Source organism: Podarcis liolepis (genome assembly GCF_965112155.1).
Source record: "Podarcis liolepis genome assembly, chromosome: 1".
Taxonomy (NCBI): Eukaryota; Metazoa; Chordata; class Lepidosauria; order Squamata; family Lacertidae; genus Podarcis; species Podarcis liolepis.
The window spans coordinates 21549619-21575910 of NC_139554.1; the positions used below are offsets into that span (position 1 = coordinate 21549619).

Below are 26292 nucleotides of genomic sequence, written 5' to 3' on the forward strand. Positions count from 1 at the left end.
ATATCCCAGAATAATGCAATAAACATGCATTCATCTCACCAGGATAGCTAGCAGTTTTAATTTTCCATATATGGTTAAATAACTAAAATCTCATACAAATACACTAATTATAAAGAGTTACCAATACAGTGCTATTGGAGTATGTTATTCAATCTGAAAAACATGTTTTCTTTTGTTGCCTTCTTTATTGAAGGTCTGACTCACAACTGTTAAAATCAATGGGAGCTTTGTCATTAGCAAGAATGGGATGTGGGTCGCATTCAATTATTTTAAAGAAGATAAAAAACAACAATCAAAGTAAGGCATACTACACTTACTCTAACTTTTGGCAGGACTCTCCTTAGCGTCTCTGCAGGATTCTGTCGCATCAGAACTGGAAGACTTGCAACCACGCTTGTTCCTTGGATATCCTGACCAGAACTTATAAAAAAACACATTTGTTTTAAAGTATTTTGCAATGAGAACATCTTTAGCAAAAGACAAAAAAAACCAAAAAACCTTTGCTCATATCTCTCTTGTTTAAGCATTACAATACATAAATTACACGTATTTAACGCTTTGAAATTTAATTTAAAAGTGCATGCAACACAAATCTTCATTTAATTAACTAGAAGTAGCATAACAATGCACAACGAAAACATTCTACCTCCGATGTGATGTGATTGAAATGCATTCAGTAAAGTCACAATGTATCCTTAAAACACCATTTTAATTGCTTTACCAAAACAGAAGCAACATGCAGCTGAGGCAAGAAACTGTTACAAGCCAATGAAAGTCTTATCATTTCCAGATGTGTAGCAAGTAGTATTTTTGCATCACCAATAAAGCAACTGCTAACTTGAGGGGGCTTGGTAAGAATGTAATCTCAACCCTGAAACCACAAGCAAGAGTAATCTGTAATAACCAGTTGTTGTTGTTGTTGTTGTTGTTAATTGTACCCCACCCACCAGACTGGGTTGCCCCAGTCACTCTGAGCAGCTACCAAGATATATAAAAACATAATAAAACATTAAACATTTAAAAGTTCCCTATACAGGGCTGCCTTCGGATGCCTTCTAAAGGTTGCATAGCTACTTATCTCGACATCTGATGAGAGGGCATTCCACAGGGTTGGTGCCACTACCAAGAAGGCCCTCTGCCAGGTTCCTTGTCATTTCACTTCTCACAGAGCTGGATCTCAGTGAACAAAAGGAGTGAAGATGCTAAGTGCTTGGAATCAAATTATTGCAGCTCTGCTTTCAAAGTACCGTAAGATACTCTTCCTTCATCCACCAACCATTTCATCCAGAGGAAGCAGAACCTGGAAAAGGTCCTTCTATATTCCTCCCCATAAAGCAGGGATTGAGAACCTGTGGCTCTCCAAGTGCTGTGGGACTGCAACTCCCATCATCTGTGACCACTGGCCATGCTTCCTGGCCTAATGGGAGCTGGAGTCCAGAAATATTTGTCGGGCTGCAGGCTGTCCATTCTTGCCACAACAGCTCAGTTGGGTTCCAGACCTTGTTGGAACAAGCTGTTAACATGGAGTTGTCCAAAGTCCAGCTCCTCCAGGCTAGTACTTGCTACTGACTGAGTGACTGGTATGCTTTTGATTGTCTATGGCTTACATAGGAACAGAACATAGGCAGCTGCATAATACTGAATTAGAGTATTGGTCCATGTAGTTTAGTATAATCTGTGCTGACTGGGAATGCCTCTCCAGGGTCTCAGACAAGGAATCCCTTCCTAGCCCTACCTGGAGATGCCAAGGATGGAACCAAGCACTTTCTGTATGCAGAACCCATGGGCTTCTCTACATACAGGACAGGAGACAAATTTATAACATGAGCATGGGATGATATTTTAGGAGCCTCACAATAACTGGTTCTGGCACTTGAGCCTTATGCTATATATGGGGGAAACTGTAACTTGAGTGCTGGGGAAATACCCTTAGTAGACAAATTTGAGATGAAAACTAACATTCAGTTACGGACTCCAATCTACATCCTGACATACAATCAGAATGGGTTTCTTCAGTAATAAGACAGGCTATTATGCAGAATATTGGATTTCACTAATTTAACTAATAGATAGGAAGATAGATATACTGGTATATGTATGTATATGTATTAGATAACTCTCATACTGGGGAATCATTATCCTTGAATAATATAACATCTGTTATAAAAACTTTAGGGATATTCAACTGGGGTCCTTTTGATGGGCTGGGAAGGGAAGAAAGATAAGGAGCATTAGAATAACCTCATTGCTTATTTGTAGTTGAAAGAGGCACATAACTCAAAAAACTCAAAATTGAATGCACAATGTTCTAGATTCAAACCATAACATATATGGTTAATAGGAATTCAGATAGCGTTACTAGAAAATACATCTGTCTGAGACCTTGAAGACAGTATGCCCAGATGCACTAACCATCTGACTCAGTATAAGGCACTTTCACATGTTCATGTTTCTGTTAATAAATTCACACATATTTTAAAAAATAAAAGGGTCCAGATGGAAATGTTAAGTACACAGTGTCAGTCTCTCAAACTATAGCCAAGTTTTGAATTACTTCCAAGATTTGTCTTTATGGGAAGTTCTTAATTCTGTACTAGATAAATCTTTTTCATATTAATCCTGCTTAAAAAAAAATATTCATCACACGTTAACATGCTATACTATAATAAACACATATATGTGAATCCTTTTCCGTGAAGTTAACCAATAAAATGATGTGGCAGGGGGGATGGGAAGAGATTCGTTCATTTTGGCACAAAGAGGAAGCCAGCATTTGTGTAAACTGTATGTTAACACAAAAAAGTGGTGTGATGATATGCAATTCTAAAGAAAAATGAGGCCTTTCCTTTTTTTAAAAAAAGCTCCAAGTGGCTGGCTTGCTGTCAATTTAAAATGAGAAGCAGAGGGTTTTTAACACCTACACAAGCTGTAATTTTCCAACTGTGGAAGATTTTTCTTTTATTTCTACTGAAATAGCAGAATTGGTGATCCTCTGCTCTTTAGCGATTCTGAATTAAAACCATCTATCATATTGTGGTCACTCCAGCAGTTTTAACACTGTAAGATGCATCAAAATATACACACACACTTTTTATTTCAATCAGGGGTTGCTGCAAATTCAGCATTGTCTAGAAAGTGTCATTTTATTAAAAGCACTAACCACAGGAAAGCTCTCCCAAAACTTAGTCAACTTAACTATTCTGCCATTGTGTGAACAAACTTCACAATGCTAAGGTTTTCATGGAGGGAAAATCATTTCTACATTTTCAATTTTTTTCTATAGAAGTTAAGCTATATATAGTGATTACAAACAATCAGGTCCTGCAACAAAATGTTGCAGTGCTCAATGCTGTTGCTCAGGATTTCAGCGCTTCATCCCATTCCCGCTTCTACCCAGTTAGTTTGTCATCACCCCACCAACTACAAAAAAACCCAGTGGCAACACTAAATCAGTATCCTGTGGCCACAAGACTACAGTCTGTCCTCTTAGGCATTTTGGGGGGTGAGTGCCAAGCCACCTAAATAACTTTTACCAACCTTGGGGCTCCCTTAAGACTGTTGATGGAGCCTGTGAAAAAGACTGAACTATAGTCCTAGAGTGCTTGCATATATTATGGGAATGTTTGCCTTGCTTGTATGTCTTATTGCAACTTGAGTGGGGGTTACCAAGTTAACTTTGCATTGTTCAAGTGGAAATTTGCTCTGCTAGTGGAATGGCAGAGTTGGGTGTTACCTTTTGTGCTGTTATATACAAGACTGCACAACATCTACACTCTTTGATTCCAGTAGGGAGATCTGCACAGTTGGACAAGTTCTGCTCCAGCTATTTCCATGGTGAGAGGTAATTCAGTGAGTAACAAATGCAAAAACCTCCTAGACAGAATAATTCGGTAGTCGTGGGTATGCTACTGGTACTGATTCCTCCCCTCTACACACAGACACACACAGAGAGGAATAGATCACACCCAATAAATACAAAGCTCAACTTTTCTAGCTAGTCTAGAGCATGTTGAAGGTTGTAGAAGCTGGAGGATCCTGCTCTAGCACTATGTTTCTGAAGTCAAGGCAGAGCATTCTGCTCAAATAGACTTCAAGATAATGACTGATGCAAACTCTGAATATGAGCTTATCTCAATGCCTTGCCTTCAGAAACATATTTAGAGAGCTTTCTTATCACCATTACTAAGTGGATAAGCAGATCCATTAACAGTTTTGGATGCATGCCTCAGAAATAGTAAGGCTGCAATTCTTAAATTACTTGGGAGAAACTCCAGTTGAATTCAGTGGGCCCTAATCTGTTCAAGCTGCGCATCATAAAACATAGTGGGACAAAGGATAGAAATGACAAGACTCTCCACAGTATATTAAAAAGTCATTTCACATGGCTGGGGGCAATATATATTCTTTGCAGTCTTCCAAATAACTTTTGAACAACCTGAAAGCTCATTGGAATCCTGACAACAGCAATATGATTATTTGTGTTAAAATATATATAAACTGCTTTAACATATGGAGAAATTCCAAAATGGTGTACAAAAAAAAAAAAGGATAAACAATGCAGAAATATAAGATAAAATCAATTTAAAATACAACAATTCCACAAATCTTAATAACCAGAGTCATATTTAGCTACAGAGTTCAATCTGTCAAGGTTTTAATATTTATGTTGTGTTAATACACGTAAGAATGGCAACAAAATACTGTGGTTTGGAGTGCTCCTGTTCAGCAAGAAATGTTCATGCCCTTTTGCAGGATACTCCATTTCACTACCGTCTTAAGCCCACTAAGCATGGTTAGTCCTCACTGGGCTGTCTTTCACATCCTCCACCACTTTGATACCTCCCTCTTATGCTGACACCACTCTCTTGTTGATGAATAGGGCCATTCAGACTTCATAAGGATTCAGTTCGCTATTGTTATAGATAAAATATAAAAAGCAAGCTCCTATTCCCTTGTGATTTAAAAGATACATTTAAATATGTGACTTACTTAAATATGAAACCTCAAGATAAAATGGAGCCCAAATTCACCATGAATTATTAGCACTCAATATTCTGACCCACATAGTAAAAATTTCCATGAGTTACTGAAAGCTTTTCACAATTAAAGGTTACTATTATCAGAGTGCGATAGAATTAGTACAAGGCGTTCACAGAACAGGAACTTGCATATTCATGAGAAAGATATGCAAATTACAGATTTCATGCAACTCAAGTGTGCATATTAACCGTGATCCTCCAACTCAAGATATATTTAGGAAACTGTCTTTAGCATCAAGCAAGTCCCCGTGACCAATGCCAACTTTAAAAACCTATTTTCTTCCAAAACATGGGCACAACCAATCAATCATCTTTGTTAGGGCTCAAACAATTCTTGCCAAGTCTACTCAGAAGTCCTAAAAAGAAAGTATAATTTTTGCTTCAGAACTATTGTTTCTACTCATATGCAAAGAAACAATAATTTAATCAGCCGAGTGCATGACATGAGGTACAGATTCTCAAGAACCACTGATCAAGAAGGTTTTAGCGTTTGGCAGAAGCCCCAATACACTTGCAGCGTTTCCCAGACTTAGGTCTCCAGCTGTTTTTGGACTATCACTCCCAACATCCCTAACAGGACCAGTGGTCAGGGATGGTGGGAACTGTAGTCCAAAACCAGCTGGAGACCAAAGTTTGGGATACCCTGCACTAGAGGAATACAAGATATGACACCACAGTTACAGATATGCTAGCAGAGTCGTTCTGCTGGCTGAGCGGCTCCACCACCAAACATATATGCAAGGCAAAACAGGGCAGAAACATAGATGGGTCATGGGCAGCACAGGAGAGGAGCACACATGTGTCATATCCAGTACTCCTTCCGTCCATGGTTAGATCTTGGCTGATGGCACAACTTGTTAGTGGCTACCCCTTGATTTTCTTTCCCACTGACCAATGGGAGATTTAAATTTATATACAGTCAGACCTACATCAACAACTGTTAAACCTATATTACAAAACAGGCTAGGGTGCAACTTGGCATCCAGTGAAATGTGCATGGTATAGAAGGAGCCAGCACAACCCTCCAACCAGGTAGCCAGGAAGAGGACTTCAACAGCTTCCCAACACACACACACACACACACACACACACACCACTTTCCCCAAATCTCAGCTTGTTTTGTCATCTGGGCATATAAGAAGCTCAGTTTCAAAACAAGTAAACTTTGAACCGTGGATTGTTAAATTAACCAGAATTTATTATAAACCACAAGCTGTGATGCACAGGACAAAGGAAGGCAAGATTCAGCAAAGCAAAAGCCTACTGAAGTCTTCCTTCTGGCTGTAGGAGAAAAGTGAGGGGGACCACAAAAGACTAAGGCTCGTGGCAACTCCTTCTTGCTTCTGCACATTTCACTAAAGTTTAACGTGCTATATAAACTTGGTCAGTGGGTCAGGGATTGGACAGTTAAATATACTAGAGACAGAATTCATCCAGAACTGTCTTCTCAACAATAATGGCTGGTGGTTTAGTCAACTTTCCATCATCTCTAGAGGTAAAAGTTCTAAGGGATCCACTCCTATAGACTAAGTTTTTATTTCATAAAAAAATTGTACACCACTTTATTGTATCATCATCATCAACAACAACAACAAAGTGGTGTACAAATAGATAAAACAAGAAAATCAAGATCAATTTACAATACAGTCGTACCTTGGAAGTCAAACAGAATCAGTTCTGGAAGTCCGTTCAACTTCCAAAACGTTTGGAAACCAAAGCACAGCTTCTGATTGGCTGCAGAAAGCTCCTGCAGCCAATTTGAAGCTGCAGAATCCCCACTGGACGTTCAGCTTCCAAGAATAGTTCGCAAACCGGGAGCCAAAACGTTTGAGAACTAAGCTGTTCGAAAACCAAGGTATGACTGTACTTTAAAATGTTCAGACCCAAAGGGTAAAGGAACACTGTAATACATACTGTGTTCTTTTCTAGAATAATGTTGACTTGCTTGTTTGTCTTCTCCTTTTTTATTTATTAACCACCCAGCTTGTGAGCTCTTACTGGTTGGAACAGCTGACTGGATACGGTAAAATAGAAAAATCTAACTTCTAACAGATTACAGGCAAATTACCTAGGCATGCAAATAGACAGAGATGAATCAGGCTCTTTTCTGATTAGCCCAAGTAGTAAAATTCAGGCTCTGCTGGAGTCAAATGGCATGGAGAATTGTAATCCAGTTGCTACTCCAATGACTCTAGAATATTAAAAGCAAGATGATGAAAAAGAATTTGAGGATATTGACAAATACAGAAGCGTAATTGGAAGTTTGCTTTATTTAGCAAACATATCCAGGCCTGACATATCAAATGCAACTGACATACTTAGCAGAAAAATGTCTAAGCCAACACAGCAAGATTGGAATGCAATGAAACGTGTTTTAAGATACCTTAAAGAAACCATTCATCATACAGCGGTACCTCAGGTTACATATGCTTCAGGTTACATACACTTCAGGTTACAGACTCCGCTAACCCAGATACTACCTAAAACAAAACACTTAGATATACTCTATGCACATGTGAAATATTGCATTTTTAAAGTGTGGCTCAAGCTCAGGTATTGTTCCACAGAGCTTATGACTACAGATATTTTTACAAAGCATTTGACTGCTGTAAAATTTCAAATGCTGACTATGGAATTGGGACTTACTGAATAAAAGGAGGGGGGAGAATACCAGGTGTTCAAGGCAGAATTTCAAGTCAGGAGGGCTGTTGGAATATTCTAGAAAAAAACTTGTAAATGGCCTTGAACAAGTTGCTAGGCAACGGAAAATTTCCCCAGGAACAGGTGTCCTTATCAGGGCATGAGATCAACTAAGTTGGGGTCAGTGTAAATGAGTATGTGAATGAGTCAGCATTAGGTCTCTGGCTGGATGGCTAAAAGGAGGAAAAGATTATGTTTCTTTATTTGTTTTGTTCTTTATTGATGACCAATGTAAAGTTTTCTAAATAATAAAGACTCTGAGCCAAATGGTGTTTATTCCTGTACAGTGGACGCTTGGACTGCGAACGTTATCCATGCGGGAGGCATGTTCACAACCCACAGCGTCTGCAACCCGCAGCACCGTGTCTGCGCATGCACGGGTTGTGATTCGGCGCTTCTGAGCATGCGCAAAATGCGATTTAGCGCTTCTCTGCATGCACGGCCGCTGAAACCTGTTCCGGTACTTCGGGGTTTCAGCGGGTCTGTAACCCGGAAAAACAGAACCTGAAGCATCTGTAACCCAAGGTATGACTGTAACGGGAATTTCACTAAGAGATAGCTGGAATGCTGCTGCTGCTATAAAGAAGTAGAAGGTGCAGGGAAACTGGGGAAACCCAGCCAGATGGGCGGGGTACAAATAATAAATTATTATTATTATTTTCTGTAAAAAGAACTCTGCTGCAGAAATAAATCAAAACCCAAGAGTAGATGCTCACACACCAACAGTGCATACAGATATGAGGCATATGATGTCACACACACACACACACATACTACACAGTGTGAATTTTAATTAAGGGAAATGTATACAAATGCATCACCAAGTTATTTTGCCCAAATAGTATTTGGGTTAAATACATAAATATTTGTAGTCATATGTACAGCCTTCATCAGAGGTCTGGGTGGGGTACAATACATAAGCTGCAATACAGAAGTACATAAACACACTAATAACCATCAGACCTATAAATCAGTATAAATGTCTGCGCTGTTAAGAGATATATGTGTTGGGAAGCCCAGATTGCAGTAAGCTTCCCCTGATATTATGGATTCAGTGAAGGACAAGCATAGCACACACATATGGAGGTTTTTATGCTCTGGAGCACAAGTAACTCATGGGAAACAAAACACATGTATAATAATCCTTTTCCCTGCTATTCAGCTTAACACTCTCACATTGGTAGGAATACAAGGAATAAGGCCACTAGGACTCTTCTGCATATATCCATGCACTGTGCCTATGTTCAACTGGAACAAGCTCTATATTTCTGTTTCCTTACTCTGGTTTGGAAACTAATATAGGAAGCAGCTTATAAGTTCTCGTTAAATTCTAAAAGGTATTAGGAAGGTCATGGCATAAAGCAAGCATATCTTTCCTTTGGATATCTGACACTGATGAAAACTTAGCTTTGCTCCATAATATCAGCAACTAGTGGTTCTGTTTTTGGGGTTTTTTTGCAAATAAAGGCTCAAATTCACAGACACTGTAGCTTGCTAATGGTGATTCAGCAGATTACACAACAGAAAAGTTTTTGGACAACTAGAAGCATTTGAGTCATAATGTACATTTCATATCTAGTTTATTTAATTCACATAGCTATGAACAAAGTATTAAACACGATCAAATTCCTTCCTACCAGGTCAATCACTTGTGACTGCAAAATGCAAATGGCAAGAATAGCAAAATATGTACATTTATTTGTTCCATTCAGTTTGTACCAATGGTGTCAAGCTACAATGCCTCATACTGATTCGTATTATGGATTTTTCCTATACAAAACACTTACTGTGATTCACATCCACTGTAAAACAGCATAGAGGCTACAATGATCACCACAAAGGGTCAAGTGGTTAAACCAAAAGTGGTGGAAGCTCATCCAGGAACATAAACTAATAGCCAGGTTTTAGAACTACCGGTAATGTGGATATGAATACTTATGGAAGTCAAACCACAAATGTGTGAAAATGTCTGGCTATATTACAAAGAAAAACTAGAGACTTCAAGAACAGGTGAAGACTTCTTTTGAAGAAACAGCTTTGAAATTAGCACAATGGGCTCCTTCTGTACTTAAAAAAAGAAATCTCTTGTACAAATCAAAAGCATGACTGTGCTCACTGTTTGCCTGCTTTGGTTTTCAGGTCAGAGTAGTGTTTCAATTGAAATGCTGAGCTAAATGGATACTCTGATCCAGAAGGGCTCTGCTTATGTTCTTGTGGCAATGAACAATAAATGAAAGGTAAAATGCAGGGCAAGGGATCCAGAGTGTCCTACTGTCTTCAAAGGAAATGTTTTGCTGAAAGTATGTAAAATATTACTCTCTAATGCTTGATAAAGCCCACAACCACTTTTAAAGCATCTCTCTTTCCTCCCGCCACAATTCCTCTTCCTTAGGTTATCATTCCAATTCTTAACATACTACTGTACCACACTTAACATACTATTTTTCCGTGATGCCCCCGTGTATAAGTTGCCCTCTATTTTTGGGGACGTAAAATTAAGAAAACGGGGGGAGATTGCCATGAGTTGTTGAGCTTTTTGGGGGTGGCCAAAAGTTGTTCAGCTTTTTTTAGCAGGAATTGCCAAAAATCGCTCACCCGCCTGACCTACGCTACCACTCGCACATGTCACAAAGAGCACCTATCGTCTGTCCCCACAACACCAGAAGCCGCCAATCACCCACCCTGGCGCTGCAGTGACAGCCAATCAACAACAGCCCTTGTCACAGACACCAATAACATGCCAAATACCCGCTTGACAATTTCTGGCTCACGACACAAACCAATCCCAACTTCCAAATATGCACTATCCATGTATAAGAAGACACCCAATTTTGGACATGATTTTTTAATAAAAAAAATGCTCATCTTATACACAGAAAAGTATGGTATATGATATCCATGCCCTGGCTGACACTCTACCAAATTTCTAACCACTGCAGTAGCCCAGGAGCTGAACATATGTTGGACACTTTCACAAAACTGAGAATCACATCATGTGAAGTCTCCAGCAAGCACCCTGTTGTGACAAAGACCCTTAGCTTACCCTCTCATGTGTATATATTGCTATGAGGCTTTTTTGCTTTTTAAGATTTTTACTAAATCTTAGATAAAGATATTTCATAAAGACCATATTTCATAAAGACACTGCAGTGTCTGCTATGCCTAATTTCTGAAGGAACCATAAACCTGGCTGAGTGCCAAGACCCCTGGAATCTTACACCAGTTGACAAAGATTGGAGCAGCCTGTAATTTTTATTATAGAAATTGAATTGGGCGTGCTGGGCTTTACTGTACTTTATGTACAACCTCTTCAATGATACCACGTTCTTTGAATAATCATTGCTACTATCCTCTTTGTTTCACCTATTAGAATTCAAGAACCACATTCTTTAAGACATGATATGTCTAATATTCATTCACCCATTAGCTGAAAAGACTCAGCATATGGCATCAGTGATTAGTCAACATCAACTTCCCTTCCAGGTTTTCAGTTCTCCATCTCCAGAGTGCACTAGTTGCCAAGACAAAAAAAAAACCTGCAGATACATATCATTGCCTTTGTGGCAGCAACCCAACTGCTAATTTCAGTACTGATAGCAGAGTTATAACATCAGTTTCAACCAGTGTGAATTGTTACTAATCTGTTGTTAGCATTTTGTTATCAAAATTTTTAGGAGATTACAACGTTACAAGTTTGACATTGCTTTGGGCATAGTTGCCACTTCTGATTGTGCTTACATTCTCTACACAAAGAGATTAGAAACACCCACAGAAGATATGCATATGAATAATAATAATAATACAGGTACAGTCTTATTTCATCTGATAGAGGAAACATTTTATGCAGAAGAAAAATGTGTTGTCTGTTATACGAAAATATGAATCTGAGATATTGGGGGGACACACATGCGCTTATGTGAGCAAGCAGAAACACACACACACACACACACACACACACACACACACACACGACTATTAGTCCATCTTGCCCAATACTGCATGCTCTATCAGAGGTTCTCCAAAGATGCCCCCCCCCCCATTTCTGTGGATAGGAAATTCCTGGGCCTCAACCTGAAAACCAGTGAAAGGTGCCAGGAAAAAAGTTCCAGCTAGCATGGGTCAATTGCACAATAATCTTTTTTTTTTCCCCTTCCCCTTGTGCTGCCTACATTAATTCCACTCATCCCCAGTCTGTTATGGCTAGCAGAGATCAATACAGGGGTCAACATAAATTTTTGAGTTCATGGCAATCTGAGCAGGCATACCTAACACTTAAGAAATTATCAGTCTACAAGCATCTTAGAACATTCTGAGCAATGGAAAGCAGGTGCTAGTCACATTTCACCCTTTGTTTACACAATGCCGTAATACTCCTGCAAGCACCAAACTGCAATTTACATATACTGGACAAAGAAGGTGAGGTAGGCTTGCTGTGTTATTTAACCAAGCCACAGGGCACTATAGCAATCTACAATGTCTATTAAGGTCTTAACCCAATTCACTCTTTCCTCAATATGGTTTTACAAAACAGAACTTTTCATACTGTGAGTCTCCCTAGGACAATTTGAGCCTCCCCAACAGGAAGGCGTGGAGCCCATACTATTCCTCTGACACAGTTCACACTTGGCCCCAGGTAAACAGATTGGCAGGTGGACAGCAGCCATTTAAAATGTGCAGAAATAGCACACCATGTAGCTCTTCTAGTTGTGGGTGTCTGGTGGCATAAATGAGCACCTCCTCATATAAAAACAAACATCACCTTTTTTCTAAACTTAAAAGCCCCAAACAGTGTAATCTTTCCTCATAGGGGAGTTGCTAGGTTTATGATACAGTGGTACCTTGGGTTACATATGCTTCAGGTTACATACGCTTCAGGTTACAGATTCCGCTAACCCAGAAATAATAACGTCGGGTTAAGAACTTTGCTTCAGGATGAGAACAGAAATCGTGCTCTGGCGGCGCGGCAGCAGCAGGAGGCCCCATTAGCTAAAGTGGTGCTTCAGGTTAAGAACAGTTTCAGGTTAAGAACAGACCTCCAGAACGAATTAAGTTCTTAACCTGAGGTACCACTGTACGCTGTAAATGATAGTATGCACTAATGGTGCTGTAGTGAAAACACAAAGCCCAAAAGAAGAATCTCATCATTTCTGTTTGACTTGGCCCAAGTGAGACACTGAGGGAGGTCAAAAAACATCCTTCTTTCTCAATAGTGGCCCCAAGAGCCTGGGAAGCCCATTTGTCGGACTCACGTGTCTTCTTTCAGAGAGACAGGTGAAAAGGTGTTGTTGTTACTATTTTTATATTAATATCACGACTACTATTCACAAGGCTTTGGGAATTGGGCTTTTTGCAAGCTGCTTCTTCTTCTTTATTTTTTTACCCATTATGAACTTTTAATGTTTTATTATGCTTTGATTGTTGTTGTTTTTTAAGTTGTTCATGTCAATAAAAAAAGAAAAGAAATCTGAAGCCACTCTGGCAACTCTCCACACCTTGCTGGGAAAGTCCACCTCCCACTTCGACAGCTAGAAGACCTTTAGAACAAAAGATCTCACCTTACTTACATTGTCTGTCTCAGTTGTCTGGAACCAAAACTAACGCACTCTATACACTTAGTTTAATTTGCTGCTGTTCTCATTAAGATATCTAGTTACAAACTGGCCTTTACCTGCCACAAAGCTTGTGTCTGAATTATTTAATGGGCTAATTCTACACAGGTTTCCTACTACTTCTGTTTTAAAGAAGGGAGTCCTTACATTTCAATGGTTTATTTAATTTACCATTAGATAGTCAACATGATTAGCCCACTGTTGTTTAACTATGATTAAATAAAAACAAGAATTGGCTGCATGCTACTGTAGCTATGTATCATAGTAACCTTGTTTACCAAGATCAGCTTGCTCAATCCAAGTTTCTTATTCCTTTGTTTTCTGACGAAAGAACTGCCAGCAAGAATGGAATAATTCAGACAAATGGCTATTTTGAGACATTGCCAAATCAAGTGTATGCCTGTAACCTCTTTCTTTCTTTTTCAGAGTTTATTTCACCAAGTTCAAGCTTTAATTGCTGTTTGCCAACAGAAAACTCCCCCACTCACAATCTTAAAATTAAAGAAATGCTATAAACATAAGGAAAGATATCTCCCGTCTAGAAAAGCTTTAGCTACACAGTACTAGAAATAGTGGAAAGCATTTCCTTAATGGCAAGCTGACATGCTGTTTCCTTCTTACTGAAGAAGTAATTGGAAATCACCAACAAGCTTGTGTGGGTGTTCATCCTTCCGCTCACGACTTTGAAGCTAGAAGCCCTTTTCACACATTAAATGGAAGGAAAGGGATGTACCATCCCTCCTCTTGATCTCCATATTCAGGGGAAGGTAAGGATAAAGTCTACAAGTTTACAACTTGCACTTGTCTCTCTCTGCATTATCAGGTGCCCTCAAAAAGGAAAGGACCCTAATTGTGGATACAGTTCTAAGTTTTTAGACTCTACTTGGACCTTCCACTAAATTCATGTAGGATAAGGTCATGGACAGTGGGTACCTGGAATGTACACACAATCGTAATCAGAAAAGTTCTAAAGATTCAAACATGCAAAAATAGCACACACTGCAGAACTTCCTGGATTGTACCCCTTTGAACTACAGGTAAGGGAGGGAGATCTCATGTTTTAAACATTCTGAAAGCCAGTACAGTGGTACCTCGGGTTACAGACACTTCAGGTTACAGATGCTTCAGGTTACAGACTCCGCTAACCCAGAAATAGTACCTTGGGTTAAGAACTTTGCTTCAGGATGAGAACAGAAATCACGCAGCGGCAGCAAGAGGCCCCATTAGCTAAAGTGGTACCTCAGGTTGAGAACAGTTTCTGGTTAAGAACGGACCTCTAGAACGAATTAAGTTCTTAACCCGAGGTACCACTGTATAGCAAACATAGTGCTGGACTTGGACCAGGAAAGTCAGAATTCAAATCCTCACTCAATTGTGACCTTGAATCAGGCACTGGTCCTTAACCTACTTACTCCACAAGGTGGCTGATAATACAATAGGGTAATATGATCTACACTAGTGAAGCTTCTAGGCCTTTAACTAAAAGCTTCCTGCTTATAGGGTCTTCTCATGTTATTGCTTCCTGTTCCATGTGAGAATAGCAATTAATACCCCTTGGTTATCTTCAACTCCTGATGAGACTTTGATGATCTATTCCTTTCATCACTTTTTCTTTCTTTTATAAAGTTTGCTGTAAAATAAAATAAAAAAGAAATGTAATAATTAAAGCCCCCACCCCACCTTAATTCATCAATTCCCTCAGCCCCACTGTACAAGAAGCAATAAAAGAGGTAGAACCTACATTGAGGAATCTATTAATAAACATTGTGGGGAATCTTGCAGGTAAACATTACAGGAGGCTCTTGGTCATGAGGTGCAGCACTGCTGGATAATACAATGTAGCATTTAGTGTTCCATCATGTCCTACAGTTTTTGCCTGCAAAAGTTCCACTGAGGTATAAAATGCCATCATGAATGGAGCTGTCTGCAGATCAATGTGAAAAGCGTATCTAGAGTAGGCTAGGTTTGTGATAATGTACAAAATTTACATACTGCTTGAATGCAAACAGAATCTCTAAGCAGTTTACAACACACACACACACACACACACACACACACACACGCCTGTGGGCACCCTACCCACCCTCACCATCACCAGTGGAGAAGCAGCAGCTTGAGATCTCCGGGTGGAATGACAGACGGACACAAGAATGAGAGGCTGGCAACTATTTACAGTTGGACTCATGCACACTAATCAAGAGCTCTGCGACTCAGAGCCTTTTCAAGTACACATGGGATTCATGAACATAGTCTGCAGATGCAAACCTGACAACTCTGTTAAAGATGGGTCAGCACTTCAAAGAAGGGAATGCTCCAGCTAGGGCAATGCATTTTAATGGTGCACTTTGCTTGGCCTGAGTTGTCATGCTTATACTGTTATGGGGAAAACTGTGATTCAGGCGTGACGTACAGCAGAGGCAAAAGTATGAATAAATCACTGCTGTGTGTGTCATATTTCAGATCAATGTGCAATCCACAAAATTGCACATTTTATGTCACCGTGAGGGAATAATTTTAAGAAACCATTTTATATCCAACAAGCTGATCTAACAGCATGCACAGATTGTGCTATAATTTTACAAACCAACATACAGCAAACTTGCATCTGCTTTTATCAACATCTTACTTGTTCCACATCACCCTTATGTGCAGTAGAATGGTACAAAGATAGAAAGTTTATGTGCACTGCTTTGTCATCTTACAAATATGGGTTGACTAGATCCAAGCAAACTGTAGTAGCTGGTGAAGCTGCCATGTGATTACTTCACAAATGATTATCACAAAATCTGCCTAAAGTGGAATGATCTGTAGTTCATTCAATATGAGTGAGGTTAATGTAAATGAATACTATGATGAAACAACCACACCGTACTTCCCTGCATGCCAAACTTTACAAAGTTTCACACAATCCACATTCTTGGAACGACAATTTGTTCATTTAAATCTTCAACACTGAAAACATGTATGTTCATGACTCAAATCTTAATTTAAAGTGATGTAAACTGGTGCAACTTCTTTAAGGATTTTCAAAAACATTGGTTAAGAAACCTCAGGACCAGGGACTGAATGTGGCCCTTCAGCTCTCAAAAAACTCTTCAGGCCTCTTTCCCAAGCCACACCCCTACTCAGGCTACATACACACACCCTGCTCCATGCTCTCCTCAAATGAAGACGTTCAAGTTACAGAATATTTTGAGCCTATTCCAAATATTAGCTATTTCATGTCTATGTGTGTGCTTTTATTTATCAAAAAATTAACTGTTGATAACGTCTGCTACCTTCTGACAAAAAAGTCAAAGAGCACCATTCTCTCAGTTCTTCCCAAAATACCACCTGACAGGACCATTTTAATGTCTTATTGTCCTCCCATTCTCTGAGTTTTCTGGACCTTAGCTAAATAATGGGATCACTAGTTAAGTTTAGGATCCCCTCCCCACCCACATTATTTCAGCCTTTTGAACTGTCTCCATTGCCCAGGATCAGGTTCTCAGAAGTAACAGCTACACCATATCAAGCTAAGCTGCCATGTTTTCTTTTTTATTAGGTGTTAGCCATAGATCAGAGACAGCTTTCTTACAGCACGAATCATTTAAGGTGACTTTGCTTTCTTGCCACAGCTGATTCATACTCAGCTTTTTAAAAAGTGCTGCACTTATATTAACACAGCAATGAAAAAATGGTGGTAAGTGGTTATTTACTGAATAGGCCCAGGTCTCATTTAAGCCACTGGAAAGGTTTCATATATGTAGATCATAAAGGTAAAGGTAAAAGGACCCCTGACCGTTAGGTCCAGTCGTGGCCGACTCTGGGGTTGCGGCACTAATCTCACTTTATTGGCCGAGGGAGCCAGCGTACAGCTTCCAGGTCATGTGGCCAGCATGACTAAGTCGCTTCTGGCGAACCAGAGCAATGCACGGAAACGCCGTTTACCTTCCCACCGAAGCAGTACCTATTTATCTACTTGCACTTTGACATGCTTTCGAACTGCTAGGTGGGCAGAAGCTGGGACTGAGCAACGGGAGCTCACCCCGTTGCGGGGATTCGAACCGCCGACCTTCTGATTGGCAACTCCTAGGCTCTGTGGTTTAACCCACAGCGCCACCCGCATCCCTCAAATAATTAATGAAACAAATATCTAATTTATCATTTTTGGAACTTCATTTTTACACAGACATACATATGCTGGAACAGATCCTTGCCTAAGCCATGTTGAAATCAATAAAAATTGATTTTTTTCAGGTGTATCTGAAGAAGTGTGCATGCACATGAAAGCTTATACCCAGAACAAACTTAGCTGGTCTCTAAGGTGCTGCTGGACAATTTTTTAATTTAATTTATTTCAACTGCATCAGACCAACACGGCTACCTACCTGAATCTAGAATGATGTTGAAATCAGTGAGACTTAAGTGAGTTACTACCAACATTTCCTTGATTTCAGTGGAACTCTTGGTGTAACTAATTTTCTCTGGATCGGGGCTCCTCATCACTTTCATACACTAAAATTCCAGTATTCTGATCTCAGCCAACAAAATGGTTTCACCTACTAACTTAACTGTCAGTTTTACTGCATTTTATTGTAATTCACCATTTTCCAAAATTAAGATTGCTGTGTTTTATTTCTTTATGTGTATCTTAATGACACACACAGGGACAGGGCTCAGCTGGTAAAACTTCCAGTAAGAGAATTAACTTCCTTCACAGCTGGAAAAGAAAATCACAGTACAAAAACACCTACAGTGTAACAGTTAAGGATGAGCATTAAGGAATGCCCAAGAGCTGAACTGCACACTTAAAAATATATGAAAAAAGAAAATATAATACTCTTGGTGGATCAGTCCAACGGTATACAAAAACCAAAGGTACTAGCAGAGTTCTGCTTCTCCTATCATTCCTTGCTATCCCCCAGCATCTTAAATTTTAGAGATATCAGGAGAAAAAGGAAGTATTGCCCTGACCACCATAAAACCTATTAAATTTACATTATATGCAAAAAAAAAAGTTTGACTAGTAGTAGAGACATGTTAAACAAAATGGTTTTTTAAAAAAATTAAGCACATCACAAGTGAGGGTGACATTAAAAGGGTACTTAATGTGCTGCTAAAACAGTTTTCAACCTGTGAATCACAAATAAGAGGAGATAAGAATAAACCTATATAAAAACGATATACTCAACATGCAGAATAATTTTCTATTCTTATCTATCCATATATTATTTCCCCTACTTGTTTTTTCTTCTCATGGTCCAAAATACAAATATATCTACATAAGCATCCCACACACAATGATAATGAACTCATTCGCCAAGTGTCAAGCCTCATGTAGCCAAAATGGGGATGTAATCTTTAAAAATTAGGGTGAGGAGGCCCTGGGGGTGGGAGAAACATCCAAACTGAGCATGCTCAATGTCCACAGAATACTGAGTGTCTTTTAAGAGTGTGGTCAGAAATCCAGGGCTCAGTGATGGCAGAATGAAGCATCCTGAAAAATCTGGCTGGCTGGCATCCTGAACACGAGCACTTTCCAATGCAATATTTTGCTGTGGGTCCCATGTGTGCATTTGTGTGTATGTACACACACAACCACACACACACACACACACACACACACACACACACCACTACTACTTAAACTGGAAGAAGTAGCAACATCTCACTGCACACCATAATCTTGAAACAGATACTTAATGAAAACAATAGGAAGGATTTTACTGTTTACAATTATCAGTGGAATTTCAGGACAAGCAACGCTGAGCCAGTGACTCATCCATTGCTTGATATCAGTGCAAAGCTTCCTGATCCAAAAGCTCGGCTGCATCAGTACGAGCAACATTTTCTCTGCTCTTTCTCCCAGAGCTGACTATTTCATCTGCATGCCTGCATGACAGCATAACTAATACTTTCAGTATTGTGTACATGGCATCCATATGGGTCCTTCACTCTCTCCTCCCCCTTCTCTGGTTCAAGTGCATTTGTTCTGAAGCAATAATTAATTTATCTTCAGTGCAAAAAGTTACAATTACAACAAACATAAAATATCATGGGTGTTTAAAATGAAAGGCTGTGCCTGACTTATTACAAACTCAGGATCTGGTAGAATCTGCGAGAAGGTGACCCAAGGTACAAAAATATTGTCAGCTCGATAGCCAGTGTTACAAACTTCCAGAAGTGCTGCAGTGGGTATTTTGCAACACGTGTGCTATTTCTGCCATAAATGCATATCTATATGTGCTTCTACATTCAACACATTTGGTTCAGCATCAAGACTGTACATGTTTCAATGCCACCTCTTAAAGAGGAAATGCACCCTCTGTCCATTGTCTTACTCTGGGGCAACTAGGCTGGCTATCAGAAATAGTTGGTCCCTGTTTTCCATTTGTGCCCTTCTCCTGGATCCTTTCCCTTGTACGTAATACTTTTCCAGCTTTTGATGAATACTCTGTAATTGCTGTAGAAACCCTGACAGCACTGTTACACACAACCATTCATGAAAGCTTCCTTTGTGATAGAGTAACAAGGCTTCCCTTGCCAAGATCCCCACCCCCATCCGCTTCCCTCAGGTGATCACATTTTCTCTTCAAACTAAAGCCTCAAAGTGCATGAGGAACAAGATCCTTCCTCGCTGAAGGGTCGAGAGAAGAAATTTGGCTTACATATTTGGACTATTTGGTACATGAGATGAATGGCATGATCCTAGGCAATAAAATGTATGACTAGGTAAATGCGCACGTTAAGATTCTTCTTCATTTTTACCATGAGTGGCAGCTCTAATGACTCCTCACAAGGATAATGAGCAGCAAACATTTCTCCCCCAATCTTTAATAAGAATACGTAATACCCCAGGAGGCATAACCCATTGGTTATGTTATTCTTTGAAAGTGTAAGGCCTTGGTTTTAAAGGGGAGGGGAGAATGCAATAAAGGAGGCGGAGGAGTATTGAGCATCAAAAAGAAATGTCCTGAGGCTCTCCCAAGTCAGAAGCTAAGCCCCAAGAGGGAAGACCTATTAGAGCTTATGTTCTAATTAGGTGGTCTGAGAGGCTAAAGTGGCTTTTCCAAATACATATGGAACAGGATAACAAAGCAAAAGCAACGGAAGTCAAATTCAAGAACAACAGGAAAATATCATAGTCGGTGTACTTTCCCTTATAAGAACTTCTATACTGGGGGGGAAATGATATTTAGAATGTTACCTTACCACATGCTCATATCATTGTAACATTAGTAATCATAAGGGCTGAATGCAATTGCATGTTGAACTGCTTTTCAGAGGTGGATAATAAAGCCTAAAATGAAGTACAGCACTTGTATAGCACAGTGACTAAGCAATGAATCAGAAAGTTCCACATTCAAATCTCACCTCAGTTGCCAATATTATCTCCGTTTCAGTCCCCGTTCCTATCCCTAGTATTATGCATGGGGATAATAATGCCTTCTGCCAACCTAGCAGTTCGAAAGCACGTCAAAGTGCAAGTAGATAAATAGGTACCGCTTCAGCGGGAAGGTAAACAGAATTTCCGTGCGCTACTCTGGTTCACCAGAAGTGGCTTAATCATGCTGGCCACATGACCCAGAAGCTGTATGCCGGCTCCCTCAGCCAATAAAGCGAGATGAGCGCCGCAACCCCAGAGTCGGCCACGACTGGACCTAATGGTCAGCGGTCCCTTTACCCTTTACTTTACCCCACAGAGTTGATGAAAGGATGACAAGAGTATGTGAGAACATTTTGAGTATATACAGTGGTACCTCGGGTTACAGACACTTCAAGTTACAAACGCTTCAGTTACAGACTCCACTAACCCAGAAATAGTACTTCGGGTTAAGAATTTTGCTTCAGGATGAGAACAGAAATCATGCGGTGGCAGCGGGAGGCCCCATTAGCTAAAGTGGTACCTCAGGTTAAGAACTGTTTCAGGTTTAGAACAGCCCTCCAGAACAAATTAAGTTCTTAACCAGAGGTACCACTGTACAGCTACTATTATGACTATATTTTGATTGGTTAAAGAAAAAAGGCAAAAAGGATAGTAGTAAGCTATAAGTATGAACTAGGAGAAACTGAAAAGAGTAAGCAGGACAAGCAAAGTGCTGGACAAAAATGGGAAAATCAGAAGTCACCTTAACTTGCAAGAAAATTTGGTATGTGTTGATCATGTGCAAATAAACTGCAAAGGCAGGACACTCAAGCACAACGCTTTCTTTTGGGGCAAAATAGGGAAAGATTGCCAAATTTTGGCACAAAAAGAATAGGGCAAAAAGTATTCCAATTGAAATATCCCAGGGCAAGTTCATTACCTATCTTTAGGCACCAGGCGAAAACATTTCTCTATAACCAGTTCTTTGGCTAAGTAACATTCAGTGACCTTTTAAATGTGTTTGAGAGAGGGGTATTATTGGCTTGTTTTTCCGTTTGCTTTACTATGTATTTTGCGTTTTTATGTTGTGAACCGCCCTGTGATCTTCAGATGAAGGGCGGCATACAAATTTAATAAATAAAATGTAAAACAATGTCTGCAATGCTCTCAGGAATATATTTTAGAAATAGTTGGCTTTTTATTATTATTACAGATTCATTTTCATATAAGATTTTTCTCTCTTCCATCCAACCCCCCAGTTTGGATATTTCAAATTAATTTTCCTTAACATTTTGGCTGTCAATTGAGTATGTCTCTTTGTACATTTTGTATACCTTGTTCATGCTTTCTGTGTTGTTTCTAATAAAAGTATTTCCAGGTGCAAGGGGAAAGGGGTGACCATGGGCGTAGCCAGGATTTTTGTTGGGGAGGCAGGCGTTTGTTAGGGGGGCAGAACCTAAGATTTGCATTGATTTGCATTGATTTTAAGGGGGGGACAGGTGCCTCCCCCTGCCTACACCCATGAGGCTGACTGGTGGCTGTGTAAGAACTCCTGATCCCTTGGAGCAATTCTTACTTGGCACAGGTGACCAAGTAAGTGGCTTTGTCAGAGATGGGATCCTGGGATGAACAGGTCATTGAGTATCTCAATGCTATTCCTATTTCTCTGGTACAAAACATGAAATCAGAGTAATATAAAGTTCCATGGTTTGACCAATCAAGTCAAATGACCTCATTATTCCCATGTTGTCTGGGGCACAACATTTTTTTTTTTTTAAAGGTTACCTTCAACACATTTCCCCCTACAATCCAGATTAAGAAAGCACACTCATTTTTACACATTTCACACAAAAATCTTCAGATTTCAAAATAAAATGGAAACTAGCAAAGTTTGGAGGTCAAATGTCCAAATAAGGCAGGCTTCACTTGCAAGGGAAAGAAAGAAAGAAAGAAAGAAAGAAAGAAAGAAAGAAAGAAAGAGAAAGCTCTGCTATTTGATACAGCACACAGTGGCAGCAACTGTTCACCCTGGGTCAATTCGCAGATTTGGACACTGTACAATTAACTAAAAATTTCTACAATAGTAGTCCTGTCATCTATGTGCTGCAAAAAGGGGATAGGTAGACGGGCAGGACCTACATGCATACAACAATATGTGGAGAAAGCTTATTTTTCTCCTGCTCTGGAGGATAGGACTCAAACCAATGGCTTCAAATTACAAGATATTCCAACTAAACATCAGGAAGAACTTTCTTGACAGCAAGAGCTGTTCGACAGTGGAACAGACACCCTCAGGAGGTTGTGGGCTCTCCTTCCTTGGTGGTTTTTAAGCAGAGGTGGGATGGTCGTCTGTCATAGATGCTTTAGCTAAGATTTATGCATTGCAAGGGGCTGGACTGGATGACCCTTGCAGTCCCTTGCAACTCTACAATTCTATGATTCTAGAAAAGATTCTAAAAAGCCTATGTGCAAGACAGAGGCAAGGAGGAAATGTCTGCCCAAAGCTCATTCTTGCACCCTACTACAAGTAGAGCCTGTGTTCTGGGGAACAGTGTGAACCAGCCCAAAATGAAATAATGTCCAAAAGTTATGTAATAATGCTAGAGATTCAAGGAGAGAATCATACAGGAAAAAAGAAAGAAAGAACACATATCAGTCAAGCCAACAACATGCTGGTGATGTTCAGCCAGCAATTTGACAAGAAATGTCTAACTGGAAGAAAATAGAATTACAAAAAACAACAAGCAAACAAACAAAACTAGTCTATAGGGGGAAAAACACAAGCCATTTTGTTGCAGTTGTTACAGAAAAGCCTGTTCTGAAAAGTGTGGTCAATCAGGAAGAGGTATTCTATGTGCCACTGAATGTACAGAAAAAACTAGGATTTGAGGTTGGCATCACTGGCCGGGGCGGGGGGGCGGCGGGAATGCACCAAGGAACAACTAGACTACCCAAACAAGAAAAGCATGCTAGTGTTGCTACACTGATGACACTCAACACTATTTATTTCACCATATGTCTCAAAAAGAAAACAATTAAAAGCCAAACCAGAGGAAAGGAACACTCGAAAGAATTTATTTACAGATAGGTAGCCGTGTTGGTTGAATAAACGGACACAAATCTGACATCAAGAATCACAAGACAGAGAAACCAGTAGGAGAACACTTCAATCTCCCAGGACATTCTATACAAGATCTCAAAGTAGCTGTTTTACTACAAAGGAATTTCAGAAATAGACTGGAAAGAGAAGCTGCTGAATTACAACTCATTACCAAATTTAAAACCATGGAGAGACCTGGCCTGAACAAAGACATTGGATTCTTATCTCATTATACATGACAAAGCCATTTCTCACCTTCTCACCCCTTGCTTTTTCCTGTAAGACCTATTGCAGTCGTTAAGAGTCGTCAACAGGCTCATCTCAGCTGTCTGCCAATCACCCATTCCCACCACCCTTCTGAGTAATACCCCTCCCCACCTTCTCACTATATAGAAGGATCTGGCAACTTCTGTTTCAGTGTATCTGAAGAAGTGTGCTTGCACACGAAAGCTCATACCAAGAACTAACTTAGTTGGTCTTTAAGGTGCTACTAGAAGGAATTTTTTTGTTTCGAAAGAATTTGTGTTCCACCAACACGAGACTACAAATTGACCTAATTCTCATGTCATAAGCCATAAACCATGGTTTACTGTGCACAAGCAAAATTGCTCCGGTTTTGCCCTGCCCTCTTCCCAGCTCATGCCAGGAAGAAACAAACCATGACCTTTGGCTTAACGTTACAATAAAAACAGGGCCAAGGTTTGTTGGAACAAAACAGGATCAGACGTAACTGTTGTAACACTAAACTAGAGGTCATAGTTTGTTTCTCCCCAGTGTGAGCAAAGAGCGGAGAAACAGCTCAACTCAGTGCACTCATAGTAAACCATGAACTAGAGTATACTATGACAGGTGAACTGGGCCACTGTATAGTAAAGTGGGGGGGGGGGGAGTCAAGAAGAATACAAAACCAGTTAAGAATCCTCTTAAACTCTTAAGAACTGTTAAATATATCATATCTTAGCAATTATCTAGCTACATCAGCAATTATAAAGTCTTATCTTAATGAGACTTTTTTGTTTCAAAAAGTATTTGAGGCCTGCAACCTTCCAATACAATTGCATTATTCTCTTTCTCCATTTTTGACAGATTGCAACGTGTTCTATTCATGTGAGGCCAAAAAGTGGCAGAAACCTGCCTTGCATCATCAGACTGTGCAAACGCTAAGGGTAGGCATAGAATCACCAATGACAGCCACCAGAGTGGCCTCTACTACAGTGATTGGTGAGCAGACATTGGTCCAATCTCTGCTTACCCAGTCAAGACACATCAATATTGGATTGTGTGGAGGTCAGTTCCTTTTGGCTGCCCAAGGAAATGAGATGTGGCTCCCATTTGAAAAATAACAAACTATGGTATAAGAATAATTTTTCATTATTTACCATATCTTTTTAAACAGGCCCCCCAAAGTTACTAGCCTCCTAAAAGGTTTGTAGTCTGCTAAGAGAGGTTGGAGCAGCAGCAATGGAGTGTTCCATCCATCCTCTGTCTGTCCATTCACTTTCCTGTATACAATTCCTTTTCATCTAAGTTGACCAGGCAAGTGATTAAATATGAGGTGGTTTGCAGACTGGAGGAACAATATTCATGAGGTGGAGGTAGTAGCCATGTACAAAATTATTTTATGTCTCCAAACAACGCAAAGGTCACCCACAGCTATGGAACCCAATATCTGCATGAACTGTATACTATTGACAACAATGAAAAAGGTAAATGGTGAATTCAAGCAAGTACTTCCAAATCACATGTGAGTGAGATAATTTAAAAATAAAACACACAAAAAACAGAGCAAGATGATGGCTATTGCCAGATAGGAACTATTATCAGAAGCATAAGTGGCAGATAAAAATGCTGGCTTAAAAAGTGGCAAATAGATTATATTAGCAGAGCACATTTTAAAGAATGAGACAAACATGGCTCTGGAGCACTCTAAAAATAACTGATCAACTGAAAAGAAGCTTACAGCTGGCACTTCAATTAGTGAGCATTGTATAAAAATGCAAGTTTAAATGAAAATCTTACAGAACAGCACCTCCTTCAAAGATGATATCTACATGAAAGTCAAAGGAAGCCCATGTTTCGGACAGTTAATGTTCAAGGCAGTTAAACATCTGTTAAGTAAGCATTTCAAGCAGACTGGGTGGGGAAGGGTACCAGATATGATTGTGTCAATGTTATCTGCATCTCTGCATTTCTCAGGTGCTACACAACAAATCCTTTAAAACATAAAGTTGTACTATGGAGTTAGTCAATGTGAAATCTTATTAATACCTCCACACAATTTGGTGACCTCAAAAAGAAAAACAATAGCAGCCCAACTCATCAGAGGGAAGGATCATAGTAGAAAGTAGCCAACTTAATAGAAAGTAGCTAAGCATCTGTGCATGCCCATCGTTTCTTCATGCTACTATGTGCATGATGGGCCTTATACAAATTTAATAAATAAAATGCTACCATCACACATTTTAAACTTTCTTCCATGGTGTTATTCCAAACCTT

The 26292-nt window shown here is 39.7% G+C and overlaps 1 protein-coding gene across 2 annotated transcripts in view; it reads right to left on the reverse strand.

The window, feature by feature from the left end:
- The window catches only part of PPP4R4 (protein phosphatase 4 regulatory subunit 4), an 83413-nt gene that overhangs the window by 53626 nt on the left and 3495 nt on the right, over positions 1 to 26292 (reverse strand). For both annotated transcript variants that reach the window (XM_083501703.1, XM_083501702.1), the window contains exon 3: positions 318 to 420. In XM_083501703.1, coding sequence (XP_083357829.1) covers positions 318 to 420 — 103 coding nt within the window. The remainder of the gene's footprint in view (positions 1 to 317; positions 421 to 26292) is intronic.